The following is a 23,880-nucleotide window of genomic DNA, read 5'->3' as shown; positions in this document are numbered from 1 at the left end:
ATCTGATGAAGAAAATGTTCTCTACTTATAGAGAAATTTTCAGCAAGTTGAACCAATCAAAGGATTGGTTAGTTTGCAATTTGTAAATTGCACCGTCAATAGTGGCTGCGGTGTTCTCAATTCAACAATTGCTGCTTTGACAAATTTGTTAGCAGCTAATGTTAACTATGGGATGGACCTCACAAATCTCCCCCTCCAATATCATTCACTAGAATGAGGTATCTTCATTCTCAGAGAGAGCTCATGCCAACAAGTTCTTTGCACAATTCGAACTTGTCCCTTATTACCACTTTGGTCGGCATATCTACAAGATTATCATTTGTAGAAATCTTTTCAACCTGCATAGATTCGTCTTCTATCTTTTCTCAAATTCAGTGATATCTCACGTCTATGTGTTTTGTCCTTGCATGGTACATAGAGTTCTTGCTCAATTCTATTACACTTTGACTGTCACAATAGACGACATACTCCTTCTGATGCAAGCCAAGCTCTTGAAGAAATTGTTTGAGCCATATCATCTCCTTGCCAGCTTCAGTAGCTTCAATATACTTAGCTTCAGTTGTAGAAAGTGCAACACACTTGTGTAACTTCGACTGTCATAATATAGCTCCTCCTGAAAAAGTAAACAAATATCCAGTAGTGGATTTTCTTTTATCAAGGTCACCTGCCATATCAGCATCTGTATAGCCCTTCAAGATTGGATTTGATCCTTCAAAACACAAATATTTATCTGAACTTCCTCTCAGATATCTGAGTATCCACTTTACAACTTCCCAATGATGTTTTCCTAGATTGTCGAGAAATCTGCTGACAACACCAATTGCATGAGCAATATCAGGTCTAGTTGCATACTATTGCATATATTAAACTTCCGACGACGGAGGAATGTGAAACTTTGGCTATGCTCTCTTTTTCCTCTCTAGCTGTAGAACACATCTTCTTGCTCAACTTCGTATGACCAACAAGAGGTGTGCTAATAGGCTTAGCATTTTTCATGTTGAAGCTCTCCAGTACACGTTCAATGTACTTTTTTTGTGACAAGTAAATCTTTCTTTCATCCTGAGACGGATAATTCTCATGCCCAAAATTTGTTTGGCATGACCCAAGTCTTTCATAGCAAAAGACTTACACAACTTTTTCTTTAACTTATTAATCTTGAAAGTATTCCTTCCCACAATCAACATATCATCCACATATAACTAGAGGATGATAAAATCAGCGTCAATTTTTCTTTGTACAAATACATAATGATCTGAAGAAGTCTTCTTATAGCCTTGCTCTCCCCTAACAGATTCAAGCTTTTTATACCACTGTCTAAGAGCTTGCTTCAGCCCATAGCGACTCTTTTTGAGTTTGTACATAAAATTTTCTCTATCATTTACTTTGAAACCCTTAGGTTGTTTCATATAAATCTCTTTTTCTAGGTCACCGTAAAAAAAATACGTCTTCACATCCATCTGCTCAATCTCTAAATTAATACTAGTAGTCAAACTAAGAACTGTACGAATGGAGGACATTTTCACAATTAGAGAAATTATTTCATCAAAGTCAATACCCTTCCTTTGACTAAATCCTTTAACAACCAATCTAGCTTTGTACCTGGGCTTCAAGCTGTGTTCTTCAATTTTAACTTTGAACACCAACTTGTTCTTCAAAGATCTCACGCCCTTAGGCAATTTCACCAACTCATAAGTGTGGTTCCCATACAAAGATTCCATCTCATCTTGCATGGCTTCAATCCACTGATCCTTATGCTCATGTTCCATGGCCTTCTCATAATACTCTGGTTCACCCCCATCAGTGAGTAGCACATACTCATTAGGTGAATAGCGAGAGAAAGGAATACGCTGTCTTGTGGACCTCCTAAGAGGAATATTTGATTCGTCACAACTTCATGAGCAGGAGTATCATCAATAACAACATTGTCATCATCAACATCAATATATTGATCTGGACTTGATTCTGAGCATCACCATAATCATCAAGCCCACCAACGTCATTCACACTTGTATGAGGAACGTGATCAAGATGGACTACTCCATCTAAACTTGAAGATTTTAGCTTCTCTATTTTGTCAATATCTTCAATGATTTGATTTTCCATGAAGACAATATCGCGACTTTTCGCAAGTTTCTTCTCAATTGGATCATATAGCCTATAACCAAATTTATCAAGGCCATATCCAACAAAGATGTATTTCTTTATCTTGGTATCTAACTTTGACCTCTCATCTTTCGGCACATCTATAAAACATTTGCAACCAAATACTTTCAAGTGGTCATAAGAAACATCATTTTCATACCAAACTCTATTTGGAACATAACTTTGCAAAGCAACAGTAGGAGATAAGTTAATAACATGTGCAGTGATCAATAAGGCATCACCCCAAAAGGAGTTTGGCAACTTTGCTTCAGAAAGCAAACATCTAACTCTTTCCATCAATATTCTATTCATCCTCTCATCCAACCCATTAAGTTGAGGAGTCTTAGGAGGAGTCTTCTGGTGTCTAATACCTTGATGCTTGCAGTATTCTTCAAATGGTCCACAATATTCACCACCATTATCAGTACAAATACATTTCAGTTTTCTTCCAGTTTTTCTTTCAACTGAAGCCTGAAACTGCTTAAAGACACCCAACACTTGATCTTTAGTCTTCAATACATAAATCCAAAGCTTTCTTGAGCAGTCATCAATGAAAGTGGCAAAGTAGAGTGCACCACCCAGAGTCTTTATCTTCATTGGACCACATAAATCAGAGTGCACCAACTCAAGTAACTCTGTCTTTCTTGAAGGAGGGTTGGACTTAAAGGAGACCCTATTTTATTTTTCAGCCAAGCAGCGCTTATACTTTTCTAATTTAGCACTTTGGAAATCAGACAATAATTTCTTCTTGGCCAAAACATTGAGTCTTTTCTCACTGATGTGGCTAAGCCTCTTATGCCACAACGTTGAGGAGTTATCACTCTCAACTTCATTCACCATATTGGCATAAGTAGAAGTCGTAGTCCAGTATAGACCGCGACGTTTGTTACCACAAGACACAACCAAGAAACCCTTAATAAGTTTCCATTTTCCACCACCATTGGTACTAACATATCCTTCATCATCTAGAACACCAACAGAAATTAGGTGCAGACGAACATCAGGTGCATGTTTTACATTGTTCAAAACTAGTTTAGTGCCAATATAGTTTTCAAATAGATTGTACCAACACCAACTACCTTAAATACAATCTCATTACCCATACTCAAGGTTCTAAAGTCACTAGGAGTATAGGAAGAGAAAAATTCCTTTTTTGATGTCACATGAGATGCGACACAGTGTCCACAACCCAGCTTGACTCATCACAAGCAACATTTATCAGATTTACATCAAGGACTGTAACAAGATCTTAGGTGGAGACGGTGGCTAGGCAATTTTCATTGTCATCTTCTTTATTTTCTTATTTGTTTTTGTTCTCCCTTTTCAATTTCCGGCAGAACTTCTTTGTGTGCCCTTTCATGCTATAATGATGGCACTCAATATCCCTAAGTCTGCCTCTGGATTTGCTCCTACTATGTTCTTTATTCTGAGAATCACAATTTTTATTTCACCCGTTGGAGTCAGTTACTAGGACATCCGACGAAGAAAAAAAACCTTAAAATTTTCTTCTCATCTCTTCGTTCAAGATACTACTCTTTTCGGAATCCATAGAGATCATACCATTTGGAGTAGAATTTAACAATGAAGTTCTAAATGTTTTCCAAGAGTCTGGTAGGAAACCAAGTAGAAGCAAGCCTTGAATTTGTTCGTCAAATTTAATTCACATAGCAGATAACTGGTTCATAATTTCCTGAAAATTATTCAGGTGATTTGTCATCGGAGAGCCATCATGATATTTTAAACTTAACATTTGCTTTATTAAGAATATTTTGTTGTTCTCAGTCTTCCGAGCATATAAGCTTTCAAGATGCTCCCATAGGGTATGAGCATGTGTCTCCCCAGAAATATGGTTCAATACATTATCATCAACACATTGCCTAATAAATCCACACACCTGTCTGTGCAACAGATTCCATTCTTCATCTGTTTTATTATCAGACTTTACAGTGGTAAGATTAGTTGATAAAAATTCTTGACATAAAATAAGTCTTCCATTTTCCCCTTTCAAATGGCATAATTAACACAATTCAAAGTAACCATTCTACTAGTGTTGGCTTTCATCTTTTTTCTCCCAAAAAATATAACTATATCAAATCAAAGTAAATCTTTTCTGATGTGAAAGTTCAGACTATGCTGTAACCACAAAGCATACTCAGATAAAACCTTGCTCTGATACCAGTTTGTTGAAAAAATGAGGACTAACAATAAAATATATGTGGTCAAAATAATGAAATAAAATAGAAAAATAATGACACCAAGAATTTTATGTGGAAATCTTTTTAAATAAGGAAAAAATCACGGGCCAAAAAGAGCAACTGATATCATTATAGTAAGAAATTTTACACTGGATAGTACCGAGTACAACACTCAAAAAAGACTACCACACACTCAAAATGAATAACACTCTTTTGATTTACCATCTTACAAAAATATCGCTCACACTTTATTTTTCTTCACAGACTATTTTCTTATATATAATCTATGGAAACCTCACAACTCAAATATTTTTCTCTCTATCTTGATTGTATATCTGATGATAAAGAAAATGTTCTTTATTTATAAAGAAATTTTCAGCAAGTTGAACCAATCAAAGGATTGGTTAGTTTGTAATTTGCAATTTGCAAATTTTTTCGTCAATATTGGTTGCAGTGTTCTCAATTCAGCAATTGCTATTTTGACAAATTTGTTAGCAACTAATGTTGACTATGGGATGGACCCTACATAAATAGGCTAAACACAAAGTTGCATTAATTTAAAATAAGTTTTGTGATGGGTGAGGTTATTGAAGGATCCATTTTTTGGGGAGACAGAATTTTATGTGAATCCAATAATTAAAGGTTTTATGTTTACTTAAAACTAGTCGTTGGGAACGTATATTGTACGTTTATTATGTATTATTATTATATAGCTTTTTTATATTTAAGATTGTGTTATAAAATAGAAAATGCTTAAATTGACAATATTAAAATTGCTAATTACATTTTTATTTATTAAATAAAATTCATAAAAATGGATAGTGCATTTGCCATCAAACAAGAAACATGTGAAGGTTATTAAGAGAATATAGTCTCTTAATTGTGTGTGTGTTTTTTATGATCTAATATAATTGAAAATATTATTTTGTACTCATGTTTGGAGGGAAAAAAACACGCACACTTATTGAAAAGATTGTTTATTTTTACTTTGATGAGAAACATAGCTTGAAACATTTGTATCATTTAACTATAGTTTTAGATTTAAAAGGCTAACTAGATAATACATGAAGACACACTTTTAAAAATTCATAAAATTAAAAAGGCAAATTACATCCAAAATATAAAAGTCACAGAAGAAGAGTGATACCTTCAACTTCATACATACATATTATTCCAAAAGCTCATAATAATAGCTAAAAGATCAAAACACCACACCGACTTAATTAGAATTGCAAAAGAAATTATAAAAGACAGTAATCTCCTTCTATTTACTCCTTACTTTCCTTTCTTCTTTTGTCATTTTTTTCCTATCCTACATGTGGTGATTTCTTTAATTTATCCTCTTCTCTAGTTGAATTGCAATTTCTTTCATTCTCTAATGATAATAATCCAATCCTTAAATAGTAGTGAAAATGTATGTTCAAATTCTATCTTCAATTCTAAATTGGTATATAAATAGCGTAGTCCATGAATAAATGAAAAGATGAAAAATATAAATCATAATTAGTACTAAGTAAGACAATTAACATTAAAATAGGAAGACGGAGCATTAAAATAAGAATGCAGGTAAACTTACAAATAGGACTGCTAAACTTCTTATTTGATCACCTTAAAGCGTGTAATTAAGTCTTGAAATAATTAAAAATTTACTAATAAGCCTTGAGATAATTTAAATTTTACTATTTATTATTTTATTAATTAGATGTTTGATTTAGTATAGAGGTAAAATGGTAATTCAATTTTTTCACTTTGGAGCTTCCCACTTTTAATAATATATATATATATATATATATATATATATATATATATATATATATATATATATATATATATATATATATTGATTAAATTTTGGTATTTTATTGATGAAGTCATGAGCATAATTTTATAAACACCACCTTACACCACCTCGAGCAAAGCCCATTCCCTTCATGGCCCAATCCACTAGGAAAGAAATAAACAAACAACCAAAAACAAAACATCTAAGACTTTGAACGTCTTTGTACCCTCTATCCATATGCTGGAGTTACTCTTAAATAGGGACATTTTAGTTTATCACTGTTAATGATCTTTTCTTTCTGCTACTTTCAAACTGCTGAAATCTTAGTAGTTTCACCCTCCTTTATCGATTGCAATATTTGCCAAGTAATCTGCTAGTTAATTTCCTTCCCTGAGAATGTGCTGGAATGTATGATGTTTGTCTTGTAAGGGTGTTTTTATTTCTGTTACCATCTCTGTGATTATCCATGGACATGACCATTTTTCTTCTAAAATCTTGTACAATAGCATAGAGTCTGTTTGAATGATTATATTATTGTACTGTTCCTGCCTTCTATGTTTACATGCTTCTAGAATCGCATTTGCCTCTTCTACATTGTTAGTGGTGTTTTCAATAATAGCTCCCTCTGCATACAGTAAATCTCCTCTTTTGTTCCTCAAACAAAAGGCATAGGAGCTTATACCTAGATTTCTCTTCGAATCTCCATCTGTATTGTATTTTAGCCAGCCTACTGGTGGAAAATCCCACAATACTCTTGTTACCTTCATCTTGGGACTGTAACCTTCTAATTATTTAATTATATCTGGCCAATTACTAGGACATTTCATATTAGGCTTCCTCATTTGTATCATCATGAAAATGTTCCTAGTAATATTATGAATAAGTCTCTAAATTAATGTCTTCTTTCCCTCATGCTTCATTATATTCCTCCTTCTCCAAAGTTCCTATATGATAAAGCTAGGGTTAACTCTATAGTATAGTCTCATTCCCTTTTTAACATCTGTCTCCCACCATTGCATTATCACTTCCCTCAAGTGTAGTCCTTCAATGTTAAAACCTGCAAAAGAACAAAAATAGGACCAAATCATGTTAGCTAAAGAAGATCTCAGGAACACATGAGTACATGAGCAAGTGTCTCCTGAGTAGGTTTTTCACAACACTAGCACCTAAATGGACCTTCCAATCCCCATCTTCTCACTCTGTCATCTACAGGTAGTTTGAGCTTTCATAATCTCCACATTATAAATGCCACTTTAAAAGGGATGCCTTTTTTCCAGATCCACTTGTAAATTTTGTTTTCTCCTTCTTTATGCCTTATATACTGCCAAGTTGATTTCACAGAAAATGTTCTGTTATTGTCCATCATTCATACTGGCTTATCTGACTCAATCATTTGTCTAAGAGGTTGAATATTATGACTGATATACTCTACGAGCTCTTGTGGCAGTATATCATTCAAAACTTCTATGTCCCATTTTTTCCTCTTTACTAATTCATCAACTCTTTTGTAATTGTCTTACCATTCACAGTCTTCTCCTGTAATGGTGTACAAGCTCCCCATTCCCATCCAGTTATCATGCCACACGGATGTTGATCCCTTTCTTAGTAGCCAAAAGATTTGATGCTCAATAAGATCTCTGGCTTGTAGCATTTTCTTCCATACTTGTGATCTTTCATTTCCTATTCTCCAGACACTTCATTTGCATGCTCCTTTCGACAATACTTATTCCTCATATACTCACTCCATAGTGATGTCTTTGTTCGAAAATTCCATCATAATTTGCAAAATAGGGCCATTGATATATTTTCTATTAGTCTGAACCCTAGTCCCCCTTCTTTCTCTAGCAAGCATAAATTGCTCCACTTTGTCCAATGTCTTCCTCTCCTTCCAACACAATTACTTTACAAAAATTGTGCCATCATTTTTTGAGCTTGATTCTATACATTCTTTGGAGGATTCGTGACTGACAGGCAATGAATGGGAGTGTTTTGGAGTACATATTTTATTAGAATAGCTCTTCCTCCATAGGATAGTAATTTTCCTTTTCATGCCTGAATTTTTGAACCAATCTTTGGTAAAATCTGCTGATAATATGCTTTCTGCTTCCTTTTATAGAACATAGGGCATCCCAAGTAAGTGATAGGGAATCCCTTTCTTAGGATTCCTATTGTTATCTCAGCTATCACTGCTTCTCCTCTTGTTACAGAATGATGCATATAAATAGCACTCTTCTCCTTGTTTATTTTTTTGCACAAAAGTATCTTCATATCTCTTCAAAGTTTCTGTAATCATTTGCATTGTTCCTATTGAAGTACGATTTCACAGCATTCATCGCCTGGAGTTTCATCTCTGAAAACTTCATCCTTCATCTCTTTTTTTTTCCAGAGAGAAAATGGAAATGGGAAAGTGATGAAGAAGAATGAGGAGCGTGAGCTGTTTTTATAGTTTTGCAGAGAAGAGTTCATTACCAACGATTGCCCTTGCCATTACTCTATTTGAGATATTTACGGTTTTACCTTACAGTTTGGGAATAAGATGAGGGTAATTTCGTCAAGAAATTTGAAGAAGAATCTCCAGACTCAGGTCGTTGGCGGGAAGGTTTCCCTTTCCTCGTTTGTCTTTTTAAATTACTCATGTGGAACAATTGCATTTCTCATTAAAAAAAAAAAGTCCTTTAACTACTCCTCAAAGAAAAAATAATACGCTAATCATAATTCATATCGCAGTTTCACAACTTTAAAACTAAATCTAAACTTATCAGTTGCGATGAATATTTCCTCGAATCTATTGCTTTCATGTGTTACTCCATTGGGTGCGTTGAAATCGAGAGCCTGAGAAGATCTTTGCTTGAAGCATTAGTTTTTGGTGAATTATGTTGAAAAGGTGTTTTTTTCTTTATTTATTTATTAGCAATAATAATATAATGCAAGTTCAAATTCTATCATTATGCTTTTCGACTCGTGAATATACCCATATGAATTCCAGTTCACTATAAAGAAAGTCGACGTATATTTTAGTTGTGTTTGAAAATGAAGAAAATGTATATTTTGGTTGTGTTTGGAAATGAAGAAAATATTTTCCTAGAAAATGAAATAGATAACAAATCGTTTGTGTGTTCGCTAAAAAGGTGCCAATAAATATTTTATTTGTTAAAAGACTGAAATATTTAAAAGGTATTTGTTTAACCAAAAGTGGGACAATTTTTAGCTAGCAAAATATATCTAGAAAACCGGATTTCTAGCTAGAAGGAGGGTGGAACCTCCCACCTTATGGAAATTATTTGCCAAGAAATATTCAAAGCACTTGGCTTCAGACTAACAAATTTCAAATTCAATGAGTAAAATGTAGCCACAAAGGAATACTTTCATCATTTACAGTTCCCCATCTGTATTCTACTCTCTGTTTATTTTATAGTTCCAAGTGTATCAGCATTAATTCTGTCTGTGTTGCTCAATTTCTGCACCCAGGCATAGTCTTGCAGCATGGACCACTATACCCGGTAAATGGAAGAAGATGGTGAGAGTGCGATTGACAAAGTTAATTTCTCCAAAGTGAGCATCATACACGATCTCTTGGCTATATGCCACAAGGTACCCCAAGAACAATGGAAGCACAATGCATACCTATAATAAGCAGTACTCTCATCAAGTCAGTCATATTATTCATTCATTAGACAGAAGTAATGATTTATTACCATGGGAACTGTGTTATAGGATATGTGTGAGCACATTGTATGCATACTACAGCTTACCTTTAACATCCAATGAGCAGCGTGGCTGTCAAGGAAATCTGAAGTACTAGCAACAAAGGTGGTGAACATTAGAGCCCAAGAATAAGTCAGGCAGCCCATGTAGATGTCACTCCTTTCCCTCGTTAACAAAGATTCAAGCCAGACAGTTCCAATGGCAAGTGTTGGACCTGCCAAAAGGCTGACAACAAGGCTGGAGAGCAAGCAAGGAACGCTTTCTGAAGTTAGATATTTTTCAAATTATCAGAATATTCTTCAAATAAGGAACACAGAACAACGATAGATAATCAACTACACATATAGAAGGAGCAAAGTAACTGCTATTAAATTCATTAAGAGGCAATATAATGTAGAAATTGAAAGAGTAAACTAATGTCTTTGTCATATTAGAAATGACTTCAGGAACTTAGTGGTAAATTATTTTAAGTGCACTCTTCATAATAATCGTCATGTTTCTTAGTTTCACTCATTCATGAGCCCATATGGCCATACTTGGTGCAAGTGCAGAACTCCTTCACAACCTGGTCATCATATTGCTAAATTTCTATGTTCTATAACATATACTTCTTGCCAAAAATGCACATAATGGTGAGATATAATTTTCTAACTGTAACTCCAGTAAAATCCCCTAAATCCATGACAGATATAAGTAATTTCAGGGTATAGGAATCTGAAGTACAGGTCATCATCAATTTACAAGTCCAAAAACAATAGCTTATAACCTAACAACAGACCAACATTCTTACACCCAATGCTCATATTGCTCAATATTTCCCATTCATATGCTAAGCATAATGCTAATTCTGAACTGTGAAGACCTAGGTGATCGATCATTCTATTAATGCACAAATTTTCAGACATTCCAGGTTCTCCAAAACCTATGTGATCCTAGTTGCCACTTTTAGCTAACTGCGTGCAAGAATGATACAAAATGTCAAATTCATTCACTCCAATGCCATTGTCTCACAAGACCTTATGAAAGAATTTACAGAGTAGATAGTCATTCTAATTAAAGATGAAAAACAATAGTTTCTACAAGGATGCCAATTTTTCCAGTTAGGATTTCGAGCAGATCAAATGAGTATTAAGGATAAAGTAATCACAAGTATATATACCAATCAGCAACAAGCTTTTCTCTGCACACAATTAAAGACTACAAAAATCAAGTTCCTGATAATATGATATGACAAGAAAGCAGTAAAAACAACCACATAAAACTTCAACAGCAGATATCTGAACAATGTTTAGCATCTTTTGAGTCTTACATTAGATTCATATCAAAGAGATATTTGGTAAAAAGGTCAAAAGAAGCACCCAAGGTACAGGCTGCATAGATCAAGAGTGAAACCCTCGTCCTCTGCATTGACAGAAGATTTACGATATAAGAAGCGACTTCAATAATAAATCAACAACTAGGAGGAAAATCTACAAGACACAGATCACGTACCACTCTCAATGGTGATGTAAAGTAAAGACAGAGAAAACTTGCTACAGAAGAGAGGACTGTGAACCGCCCTCCCACTTCCCAGATCAAGTGCAAGAAGGATCCAAAAGTAAAGCTCCACATGGTACAAAAGAGAGTAAGATACACCTATATTTTCAGCAAACTAATCAATCACAGGAAAAAAGGAGAATCCAATAGTTGGAAGCAAAAGCGAAAATGCATCTTTTCCAGCTACTAGGTTTTGCAAAGAAAGAAAAGATCAAACACAAGATGCTGAAACCTGAAATTGCATGAAACAAATTAATCCCTCCGTCCAAAATTATATGAAATGCATTCATTTTGGGAAGCTTGATTGCACTTGGCACCTTTCAATTTCATTTAAACTATTCAAAAACAACTTTCAAGACTGAATAGGGAGCAAGGTTTCAATACCAAGCTTGACTCGAAATGCTTAAGAATAGTTGCATGTTACTCCAATCGTTTTGTCAGATTATCACTAACAGCATAAGCAAGTAGAAAAGAAAAAAAAAATTACGGTAATACTTGTAAAATATTCAGAAAAATCGAAATTCATCATGAATCCTGAAGAATTAAGTAAAGCAAGTACAAAAGAAGAAAAAAAATTACGGTAATACATGTAAAATATTCAGAAAAATCAAAATTCATCATGAATCCTGAAGAATTAAGTAAAACTGTAAAACAAACCGATTCCAAGTAGATCTCCTGATACAGCTATCAGTAACGAGATTACGAAATAGAAAAATCCCGATTCCTCAATCTCTCGATAACAATTTTTTTCATAATCGACATTTTATTCAAGTAGAACAATAATTCTTACATTTGTGATTGTGATCAAATATAAGGAAAATATATAACCGTAAGAATGAATGTACCGTCTTCAAGCTTGTGTGAGCGTGCTCGGGAATTTCTCCAGAATTCATCAGGTCTTCTCTTGTCCAATTCCTTATGAAGTAAGCTCTCACAGCATTTGTTGCATGCAGTTTCATATCTGAGAACTTCATGTTTTTGTTTCAGAGAGAAAACGGAATAGGAAATTTGATGAAGAAGAATGAGAAACGTGAGCTGTGTTTATAGTTTGTTATACACAGAAGAGTTCGTTAAGAACGACTGCCCCTCGCCTTTCTTCAGTTCGGGTATATTTACGGTTCTACCTATCAGTTATGGGCTGAGTTTTGGGGATATTGCAGGGGTACTTTCGTCAAAGGAGAAAAAGGAAAACAATCTCCAGGCTCAGGTCGTTGGCGGGAAAGGGGAATTTCTGTTTTCTTTTTCCCCTTTTTATTTTTATAAATTAATATCACTGCTTCATTCGAAAACGAAAAATGTTCGCTGTCTATTTAAAGTAATTTAATTTCTAAGACATGAAACTTATGGTCTTAGAAATGTTGATTAAAACCATGAATGTTATTAGAATTGTTGATTAAACTTTGTCCTTCGTTAAGAAATTTTTTTTAGCCAGTATGATCTTTTTATTATTATTTTTTAATTATTTCTTTACTTTAAAAAAAATAAATTAGCTATGCCTTTAATTATTTATTTATGTTATAATGTTAATAAGAGTCATAAAAGGACAAGATCGGAAAATGTAAACAATTCTAACCAAATGATTTTGCCTTGAAAAATACGTTGATAAACTAGAATTGTTATTTGAACAAGATACATATGTAGAGTCATATTATAAGATCCTAATGTAGTCACCTCTCCTTCAACATGAATTTAGTACTCTATCTTTAATTTTTTTTTAAGTCATTGTATTGTTATATCATTATACTCTTTTTATTCTTAGCTACTATGTTCTCTTTTCAGCCTTTAGTGCGTATTTTTCCACAAAAAAAAGTGATAAAATATATGTTATAATTTTTTACGATTACTTTCTGAATTTGATGACTTTCATCTTGTCTTACAGTAAAGAAGACTTCGGATAATGTAAGGCCCATGTAGACTTTTGATAATCATTTGGTTAGAATTGTTTATAATGATAAATATAAAATTAAATTCTTTATTTATGTTTTATATTGAATTGGAGAATGAATCTTTCATTATTCGTAAAAGGTACGTTAGTAATAGACAAAATTATTATTTGCTATTTTTTAAATTATTATATAATTATCTTTATAATACTCCCCTCCGTTTTATATTAGTTGTCATGTTTATTAAAAATATTTGTCCCAAAATAGTTGTCAATTTAAATAATCAAGAGAGAAATTAATTATCTTTTTCCAACTTTGTCATTAACATTAATTATTCTAGAATTAAGAGGCACGTAAATAAATATAGATTAAAGAATTAATAAGGGGTATATTAGTCAAATAATGCTCTTAATTAATATTTTCTTAAAGGTTGTGCAAAATCTAATCATGACAACTAAAAGGGACGAAGAAAGTATTAACTTGAGATTTTGAAATCATGAAAAATTAATGAGTCCTAAGATATAAGGTAAGGAAAAAATATATGGTAAGTGATATTAGGAGAATTAATGTAGCCTCCTAAAATATGCTTGCTTCCCTCTTAAATGGATCTTACATGGCGTGAATTTAAATTCATTGGGGCTCTAATACAAATATCAAATATCGGATGAAAAAAAAAAGATTAAAAAAATCTTATCATCAAGTCATTTTAACAATTATTAATGTGTACGCAGATATTATCTCTATCTAAAAAGGAGAAGAGATTATTTTCGCTAAATTCGGCTCAAGAAAGGCTATCGAATGAAATTCCAAGGCACCAACCTTCTCAACCTAGGCGGACCGAATTACTCGGTACCTATATTATTGGGAGGTACTCCCTCCATCCCATATTAGATGGCATCTTACTAAAAATATTTGTCCCATATTACTTGATCACTTACTAAATCAAGATATAATTAATTAATTTTTTTCCATTTTACCCCTACAATTAATATGACTTTTAAAATCTGAACAATTCCCAATATTAGCTACTTTTATACTTTATGTATATTGCATTGATATGAACAAAGAGCAAAATAGTAAAAGTAATCAATCTATTAATAATTTCTTAATCCCCGTGTAAAATAGAAAGTGTCCATCTAATATGTGACAGAGGAAATAGTAGATACCCTGCTAAATCCAATTAAGTTATTTGTATTTTTTTAAAAGATGAGAACTAATCACCCATAATTAATTTAATTTAATTTCAAATCACAAGTACATTGAGCTAATTTAAAAGGTGGGTTGTTTGACTAAGAAAAAAAGTAGTGACCCTTTTAATTAATTATAAATATAAATCGATGTCTTGAATTGAGAGAAATCTAAGGTTAGACAAAAATTTCTCAAAATTGTCTACACCACAATTGTGGTATTAAATATTAATCAAAGGCATGGATATATTTTATTTCTACCTATTTCTAAAATTTCATAATAAATAATTATGTAAAAATAATTTATCTTTTAATATATTTAGTTAGGTATATATTCTCATAGAAGGTACAAGTATAAATTTTTAATAGTATAAAAAGATAAGTATTTAATTTTAAAATATAAATGCATATCCAAAATTAAATCAAAATATAACTACCTTTAATTTTAATTACTAATCCGATAAACATATTAGGAAACTTTTCTTTTACATATTAAGAAACTTTTTATTAAACCAATACAAGTTAGGATTCGGTTTAAGGAAAAAATAGGAATAACAATTTAGGAAACTTTTGGAGAACTCTTATTAATGTCTCTAAACTGTTATATATAGGCGTCAATTTTCATGAATGAATTATTTCACAAAAACTACATTAATAAAATTTTCAAGTAATGGCTGAGATTTACGAAGTCAAATTCTACAATGATGAACTTGAAGTCACTGTGACTAAAAACGCCTTTGTTGTTAACGACTGGATTCTGCAAACTGTGCATACCCATCGTCGAAGGCTCCACAAGCTTCTCGTTGGTCTCGATATCGAGTGGCTACCCTGTTTCAAGCCAGAGGAAAATCACCCAGTTGCTCTCCTCCAGCTCTGTGTAGGACGACGTTGCTTACTATTCCAACTCCTCCACAAAGACGCAGTTCCAGGATTCCTCGTGAACTTTCTTGGGGACCCGAATTTCAAGTTTGTTGGGGTCGGGGTTAAAGGAGACGCGGACAAATTGCTTCGCGATCATAAGTTGTTTGTGTCGAATACTGTGGATTTGAATCGATTGGCATTGTCGATTTATGGAGAGGAAGTGTATGGGAAAATGGGATTGAAGAGAATGGCGAGAGAGGTGCTTGGGAAAGTGATGGAGAAGCCATTGAATGTGACATTGAGTAAGTGGGATGCAGAGGAATTGGTGTATGAACAAGTTGAATATGCTGCAATCGATGCTTTTGCGTCGTTTGAGATTGGGAAGAATTTGTTTAATTTAGTGTGGGAAAGAGAGAGAGAGAACCACCCTCGTGTTGTTAAGAGGAAATATTTGAATTGCCATCATCAACCGCCATTGTTGTTGCTGCAAGATACACAGGGGATGTTTCGAACACTTGCTCTGTTTTGAATATGAAATACAATACCATAAAGTGAAAGAACTTTGGAAATTTGTTTCTTTTCTAGAATCTTTGTAATAGTAGCAGTTTGTATATTGTATAAATTTTTTCCAGTTTCTTGAAAATTTATTACTACGTGCATATATCGTTGTTGTTAATAATAAACAGAATGTAACTTAAATTGGTTCAGTCTCCTCCATAGAGTATAACTTCAATTCGAAATTTTATCAAATGAGAATTCCTTTCTGTTATTTATTTTCCCAAAATTTCCGGCCAAAGGCCATGGCCTAATTCTATTTGTAATATAATTAGAATAATTCTCCTAATTTGGTTCCCAATTCTATTTGGAAAAAGATTGGAATTATAATTCTATTTGAAGTTGATTTTGGCTTTAAGAAAAAGTATGATTTGAGAGAATTATGCAATTACTCATTGGTAGTGTCTTTCAGAGACATTAGGCACGTAAGAGAGGTTTTTGAAAGAGCTTTCAACAAGAGAGGATAGAAGAAAAGGGTGTTTTCCGCAGCAGTTTAGCCTCTCCGGCCAGCTACCTTCAAATTACATTTGCCGATTTATTAACTGTTGGATCGGGTTAAATTTCTTACTGAATGTTCCTAACATCTTAGTGTTTGATTTGAGAGGTGAAGATCGGATTTGAAGGTCAGAAACACCTTGTTTTAGGTCTCGAACAGTAGCTTTGTTTTGGATGGTTTTTCTTTCTATTACTTTTGTTGGTGTAACTATTGCTTCTCCTTGCTTGACAATTATTGTGTAGCCATTTAGGAGAAATATTTGTAACTCTCTTATTATTATAGTGGGGCAATTCGAATCTCGCGATCCCGTGGTTGTTAACTTCGATTTGAAGGGTTTTCCATGTTAAATTTGGTGTTCTTAATTTTCTTTATTTTCGGATTTGTGTCCTTCCGTCATAACACTTTCCTCAATAAACGAAAAGTGGTTTTCGAAAAATTGATATCAGGAGTAAAACTAACCGGATTTCTAGCTAAAATTGGGGAACGCTGGAATATACAATTAATTGCTAAGGAATATACAAAGCAATTTTCATCAAACTTAAGGAACACGGAACAACAAAAGCTAATTAATTACACATACAGAAGGAGCAAAGTAACTTCTGTTGAATTCATTTAGATGCAATATAATGTAGGAATTGAAAGAGCAAGCAAATGTCTTTTGTCATATTAGAAAAGACTTCAGGAATCAGTGGTAAACTATGCAAGTGCACTCTTCATAATTTGGTCATGTTTTTCACTCATTGATGAGCCATACTTGGTGCAAATGCAGAACTCTTTCACAATCTGGTCATTATATTGTTAAATTTCTATGTGCTATCACATATACTACTAGCCAAGAATACACATAATTGTGAGATACAATTTTCTAACTGTAATTCCAGTCAAGTCCCCTAAATCCATGAAAGATATAAGTAATTGCAGGGTATAGGAATCTGAAGTACAAGTCATGAGCTTATAACCTAACAACAGACCAACATTCTAACACCCAATGTTAGTCATATTGTTCAATGTTTCTCATTGATTCGCTAAGCTAAATGCGAGTTCTGAACTGTCAAGGCCTAGGTGATCGATCATGCCATTAATGCACAATTTTCCAGACATTCCAGGTTTTGTCCAAAACCTACGGGATCCTAGTAGACACATTTAGCTAATTGCGTGCAAGAATGATACAAAATGTCTAATTCCTCAACTGTTATGCCCTTGTTCACACAAATCCTTATGAAAGAATCTCACAGAGAGTAGTCATTCTAATTGAAGATGGAAAACAATAGTTTCTACAAGACTACAAGGATACCAATTTTTCCAGTAAGGATTTCGAGTAGATCTAATGATTATTAAGGATAATGGGATTACAAGTATATACCAATCAGCAAAAAGCCTTTCTCTGTACACAATTGAAGATTACAAAATCAGGTTCCTGCTGATATGATATGCCAAGAAAGCAGTAAAAGAAACCATATAAAACTTCAACAGAAGATATCTGAACAATGCTTAGCATCTTTCTGAGTCTTATTTTGATGGCTTTCGAAGAGATAATTGGTATAAAAGCCAATAAAAGCACCGAAGAAAAAGATAGTAATCATCAATAGTGAGACCCTTTGATTCTGCATAGACAGAACCTTTACGATATAAGAAGCGACTTCAATAATAATTTAACAAATTAGAAGAAAATCTACAAGACATAGATCACGTACCACTCTCATTGGTAATGTAAAGTAAAGCCAGAGTAAACTTGCTACAGAAGAAAGGACAATTAAGTAAAGCAAGTAGAATGTTGCCTTATTCTTAGTTGAACTAGAAGAAACTGTCAAACAAATCGATTCCAAGTAGATCTCCTGATACAACTATCAGTAACGAGATTACGAAATAGAAAAATCTCGATTCCTCAATCTCTCGATTACAATATTTTTCATAATCAACATTTTAATCAAGTAGAACAATAATTCTTACATTCTTCAAGCCTGTGTAAGCGAGCTAGGGAATTTCTCTTTAACTCCCTGTTATTTACTTATTTCATAACAAAATTACATAAGTATAATCCATCAATTTCTTGTTTTTTTTTTCTTCTGATTTCCTCTTAATTAGCACATACACCAAACAAGGCAAAGCACATAGATAGCCGTCAAACTATCACTTAAAACTTCTTAACCTTTTATTAGACATCCAAGTCTAGCAGATCACATGGATGAATACACACATTGCTGACGTGTCAAAAAAAATCGGTCAAATTATTATTACACGGTAAATTTGAATAGTATGTCCTAATTTTCCTTACTTTTTAATCCTTTAGTTAAGTATCCTCATTAAAACAAAAACCAGAATTTTGAATTGCCCTTTTCATATTTAAAATAAGCAAGTAGACATAAAATAATGGAATTTTTTAGAAAAAGTGTCCAGTTGCTATAAATTATATCATCCCTTTAAAAAAAAGTTTACTATATAGTTAGCTAGTCAGTCATTTTAATTGACATAAGCTTCGAGATGGAGAGGGCGAAAATGAGATGAGGGTTGGTGATGCTCATCTTTATTGTACTTTGCAGTCACCGGCCGGCTACGGCAGAACAGGCAAATTCATCATATATTTATAACAAGTTACTCCTAATTTTGTATTATAAAGTTGTAATTGAAATACAGTTCTTCTCTAAAAGTTCTAGTCAAATGTAATTAAATTGAAGCAAAATACTTATTTGCACTCGTTGTATCTACCAAATCATATTAATTCAGTGGTGAAGTGATAAATTGAAGTGAGAATATCATGGTATTTGGAGCAGTGGCAGAGCCAGAATATTTCAAAATTCAAAAAAGTAGACACATCAACTAGCCGAACGGGGTTCGACATCTACTATATATATACATAAAAAAACTATTTTAACCACTTATAAATAATATAAATTTTCGCTAAAAGGAGTTCGGATTAAGCCCCTCACTATAAGGTGGCTCTGTCCCTAATTTGGAGTGTCAGCTTAGCAGGGACGGATCTAGGAGGAAGTGAGGATGTTCACCTGAATCTTTTCCACAAAAATATTTGAATCTTCTGAACACAAGACTAGAGGTTGTCTAAATGATTAAGAGAATTCCGCATGTAATTAATCCTAGAAATTACATTTTAATATTTTCGAACTCCCTTAATAAAAATTCTACATCTGCCACCAGTTCACTGTACTTTTGGTTTTAAATTATTATCTCTCACCATCATATATATATCTAGTAACTTTGTCCAATAAAATCTAGTGTAGCTATCATATTTATTTTTTTGAATTTGCTCAAATTTGAACTTTGAACTCCAAACTTTTCAACCACTTCTGTCTGCTGACATGATAGGGTGTAAATAACATTTTACAATGACGGTCAATATATATAAACATATATATATATATATATGTCATATATATATATAGCTGCCCGGTTATTTGTCTTATCATATCGCTTTGAACTTATTGACCTCTTCACTTCTTAGCCTTATCTAACGTCTTTTTATGCTTTATTGAGTCGATGGTCTCGTGGAAACAGCTGTCCTACCTTGATAGGAGTAAGGTCTGCGTACAATTTACCCTCCCCAGACCCACATTGTGGGATTTCACTGGGTTGTTGTTATTGTATATGTCATACATTTATTAATTAAACATGTATACATATTGAATGCGAATAAATTTTTATCTTCGAGGACACTAAAAAGTTGGTGTGAACATATAAAGCAGCAAGCAGAAGCAGCGTGGCCGACGACATTATCTGAACCAAGCGAGAACGATAGCTGTGTGAAGTTCCTTCTTTGCGTGAAGAATCCAAGTAGCAGCTGCGTAACAGAATGCTGCGACTCATTCAACTTCAAGGCTCCGCCTCTAACAAAATGTATCTGCTGGACTATTGCCGAGCGAATGGATAAACAAGCTCTGACCGCTCTTCAAAAATATTGTGGCTTCAAAGCTCCTCCTAATTGTCCACATAAGCAATTAAGTAGTACTTTCTTCATTTCAAAATAAATGAATTTTTTTTTTGGCGTAAAAAAATTGGTTGTATTATTTAAAATGATTATATTAAAGATCAATAACTAGTTATTATCACTATTGTTGATTAGGAAATTTTTATAAAATTACGTGTACTTAAAAGTCTGTAATCGCAAACAACAACAACAAAAAATACCCAGTGAAATCTCACAAGTGAAGTTTGGGGAAGGTAGAATGTACGCAGTCCTTACCATTATCTCGTGGAGGTAGAGAGACTATTTTCGAAAGATCCTCGGCTCAAGTGCAGAAAATTCAGGTACTAAGAAGACAGAGACAATAAAGAAAACATAACAAGTAACAACAATGAAAACATAGCAAGTAACAACAAAATAGTGTAATAATCTTGTCTGTAATGGCAGACAATTATTTATAAAAGGAACATGGAGATATACAATTTATCATAAATGTGACGCCTTAGAATATTCCGATATCTTGTTTATGAAATATGATTTGCTGATTTGGTAAGACAGTATAAGAGTAGGAGAAATTTTTATAGTTTTATGTAACACCCCAAAAATTTTGTCTAAGATTCGGATCATTCTTCATGTACGTATAGGATCGTACTCGATGATTTTAAAGTGAATGCATGAGTTAGGATCAATTCCTAAGTAAGTTAAGGGTATTATATGTGATTTAGGGTCATAAGGGATCCCTAAACCCAAGCCAAGTCCAAAGAATTCATCTCGGCTAAGTTTCTGAATGAGTTCGTATAAGGGTAAACTTCCAACGACCATATCTCTTTGAATATAACGAACTGGGTGGACCACGACTATCAAATTAAATTTCTTTGAGTCTTCTTTCCAACGCCACCAAGATTGCAATTTTTGGAGTTCGGAGTCAGAAGTTATGACCAATTTACGACAGACTATAACTGCAGAAATTTTAGGCTTGGCGCTGGAGTGGCGCCCGGCGCCACTATAGCGCTAGAAAACAACCTCAGTAGTTTGGTCTTTGGCGCGACGCGCCACTATTAGGGGTGCAGGTTTTTAAGCCCATTTAAGTCCACTATTAGGTAGCTCTTGATTCATTTGAAATACACCTCAAAAATATTTCTCTCTTGTCTTCTCATATTCTAAGGCATTTGCAAAATACATTAGAAGAGTAGAGAATTGATAGAACAATTCTCTTAGTTGTATTTGAGATCTCTTCCCTTTCTTTGTTAATATAAAGACAGTTGTTATCATTCTGATTCGAACCACGTTAAATATTATTGTTCTTCCTTGTTCTTTATATTTTCACGTTTCTGCTAACAATTGGTATTAGAGCCAAGGTTCTGTCTAAGTATGCTCTGTGGTTACAGCACAATCTGAACTTCTACATCAGAAAAGAATTACTTTGATTTTCTATATTTCCAAATACTTTTTAGTAAAAGAGGAAGAACAAGTAAAATGAGTTCCATGAAGTTTGAAATTGATAGATTTAGTGGGCGCAACAACTTCAATATCTAAAAAATCCAAATAATGGCGTTATTGCGGAGGGAAGGTTCAATCCACGCTATTGACGGAAAGTACCTCGATAATACATCAGTTTTCAACAAGGCAAAGATTGAAGGAGATGCATTGAATGTAATCCAACTATCCCTTGCACCTAACGTGCTCTGTGAAGTGAGTACAAGTACCGATGAGACGGCCAAACAGTTATGGAATAGGCTGGAAGGGCTTTACCAGGACCAGTCGGTTACAACAAGAATGTTGTTACAATGGCGTCTTCACACATTTAAGATGGAGTTAGCTACTTTGTTGCAAGACTATTTAGATGCATTCAATAAACTTGTGATGGACTTATAGATTGCCGAAATTAAGAAGGATGATGAGATATTTGCATGTGCTTTGCTATTTCCATTGACTTTAAAATATCGTGATATTGAGAATTTAATGATGTATAGCAAGGCGCCTATCACTCTTGAGAAAGTGCAGGAAACACTTAACTCTTGAGATGTGTGAAGACATTTTGAAGGAGACAAAGATGATGAAGCTAGTAGGATCTTTGTAAAAGGTCGTACTAGCCAACAGGAAAGGAGAAAATCAAAGCACAGATCAAAATCTCATGTAAACAAGAAGAATGCATGTCACGCCCCGGGAGGGTACCCTACACGTAACCGGCACTCAGAAACCATTTCTGGCTCCCAAGCGAACCACATAGCCTGATCACACATCCGTTCATTCATTCGATCAGCGGAAGAAAAAAGAATAAAGAGAATATTCAATGGGCAACTCAAACCTCAGCCTAACTCAAAGAATAAAGGCCATGGGCCAACAAATTCAACTTTAATATTTGTCCTTATAAATAGTTTGACAAGAATAACTCAATCGACTCATCACTATCTAGTCTATGAAGCCTCTATCACTACTACCTAATTGGTGCCAATGAAATGTTCATGGCTACCTCGAATCAAAATGAAAAGGGCTAACTCGATGCAAGAATACACAGACGGTGTCCTCCGAATGTTGGGGAGGACTCACCACCACGCTGAGTGCGAATAGATCCCCAATGATGCTCCTATTGACGATCTCTCAAACCTGTCTCTGCATCATGAAACGATGCAGGCCAAATGGCGTCAGTACGTGGAATGTACTGGTATGTAAAATGGCAGAATGAACATACCTCAAGGAAGAATAGCAGCGGTCCAAATATCTCAAATTGAAAAGATAAGAGAGACTCAACAAGGCGTCATAAGTCTAAAGTAATAATACATTTTTAGACAAAGATCAATAATATACCATACAGTCCAATCCAATCATACACAATACCGTTCAATCAACTCATTTACAATTCGATCCCTTTCAATCATGTACAATCCGATTATATACACTCAACTCAACAATTAACTCAATAATCAAATCCAATCTAGTCACATACCATTCCATTCATTCCAATCACATATTCATCTACTCCAATCCAACCGTATACAATCTACTCAACATTCAACTAATACAATCAGCTCAAAGGACTCAACTCAGTAAATATGCAAATTAAATTATGCAACGTTTTACAATTCAACTCAAAGGACTCAACTCAATAAATATGTAACAACTCACTCAAGTGTCCTAAGTCTAACAAGAAATTGTGTAGACCGGACTAACTCATAAACATATAGCGACTCACTCAACTCAACTGACTCAAAGTACTATCAAGACCTAAATGGGAGTTTCTCTTAACCGACAACCAACACTTATGAGCCAGTGAAGGTACAACGAAATGACGTCGTTGCCACGCCCGTTCATACCTTGCCAGGGCATGAACGACGAACCTCATGGATCCAATCCAACCAAGTCCTATAATGTCAGGACAAATCTCTCGGGGAAGCATCCGACTTAACGGTTTAATCCCCCCTACGTTTGGCAACACAGGTATTGGGTTCGAGTATGGACTGTACTCTTGCTCAATTCGGTGCTCGATACTCCTCCCATGACTCCATGCTCATAAAACTCCTTCAATCATCTCAAACAAGCCCTCACGGCTAGTTTCATGTGGAACATTGCCACCTCATCAACTCTGTTCTCATTTCAACTCAATTAACTCATAATGACAAGTCT

The 23,880-nt window shown here is 34.0% G+C and overlaps 2 protein-coding genes across 2 annotated transcripts; one reads left to right on the top strand and one right to left on the bottom strand.

The window, feature by feature from the left end:
* Positions 1-9,340: 9,340 nt before the first annotated feature.
* On the bottom strand, positions 9,341-12,420 carry LOC129886767 (bax inhibitor 1-like). The gene is made up of 5 exons (XM_055961607.1): positions 12,204-12,420; positions 11,314-11,457; positions 11,132-11,223; positions 9,870-10,059; positions 9,341-9,741 (listed from the first exon to the last, which is right to left on the bottom strand). The coding sequence occupies exons 1-5, from the start codon at positions 12,330-12,332 to the stop codon at positions 9,550-9,552; spliced, it is 747 nt and encodes a 248-aa protein (XP_055817582.1). The 5' UTR covers positions 12,333-12,420; the 3' UTR covers positions 9,341-9,549.
* A 2,645-nt stretch (positions 12,421-15,065) lies between these two features.
* On the top strand, positions 15,066-15,932 carry LOC129884803 (3'-5' exonuclease-like). The gene has a single exon (XM_055959084.1). The coding sequence runs from the start codon at positions 15,099-15,101 to the stop codon at positions 15,816-15,818; it is 720 nt and encodes a 239-aa protein (XP_055815059.1). The 5' UTR covers positions 15,066-15,098; the 3' UTR covers positions 15,819-15,932.
* The last annotated feature ends 7,948 nt before the right edge of the window (positions 15,933-23,880 follow it).

Source organism: Solanum dulcamara, chromosome 4, assembly GCF_947179165.1.
Source record: "Solanum dulcamara chromosome 4, daSolDulc1.2, whole genome shotgun sequence".
Lineage (NCBI taxonomy): Eukaryota > Viridiplantae > Streptophyta > Magnoliopsida > Solanales > Solanaceae > Solanum > Solanum dulcamara.
This window is presented reverse-complemented; position numbering and strand designations above follow the sequence as displayed.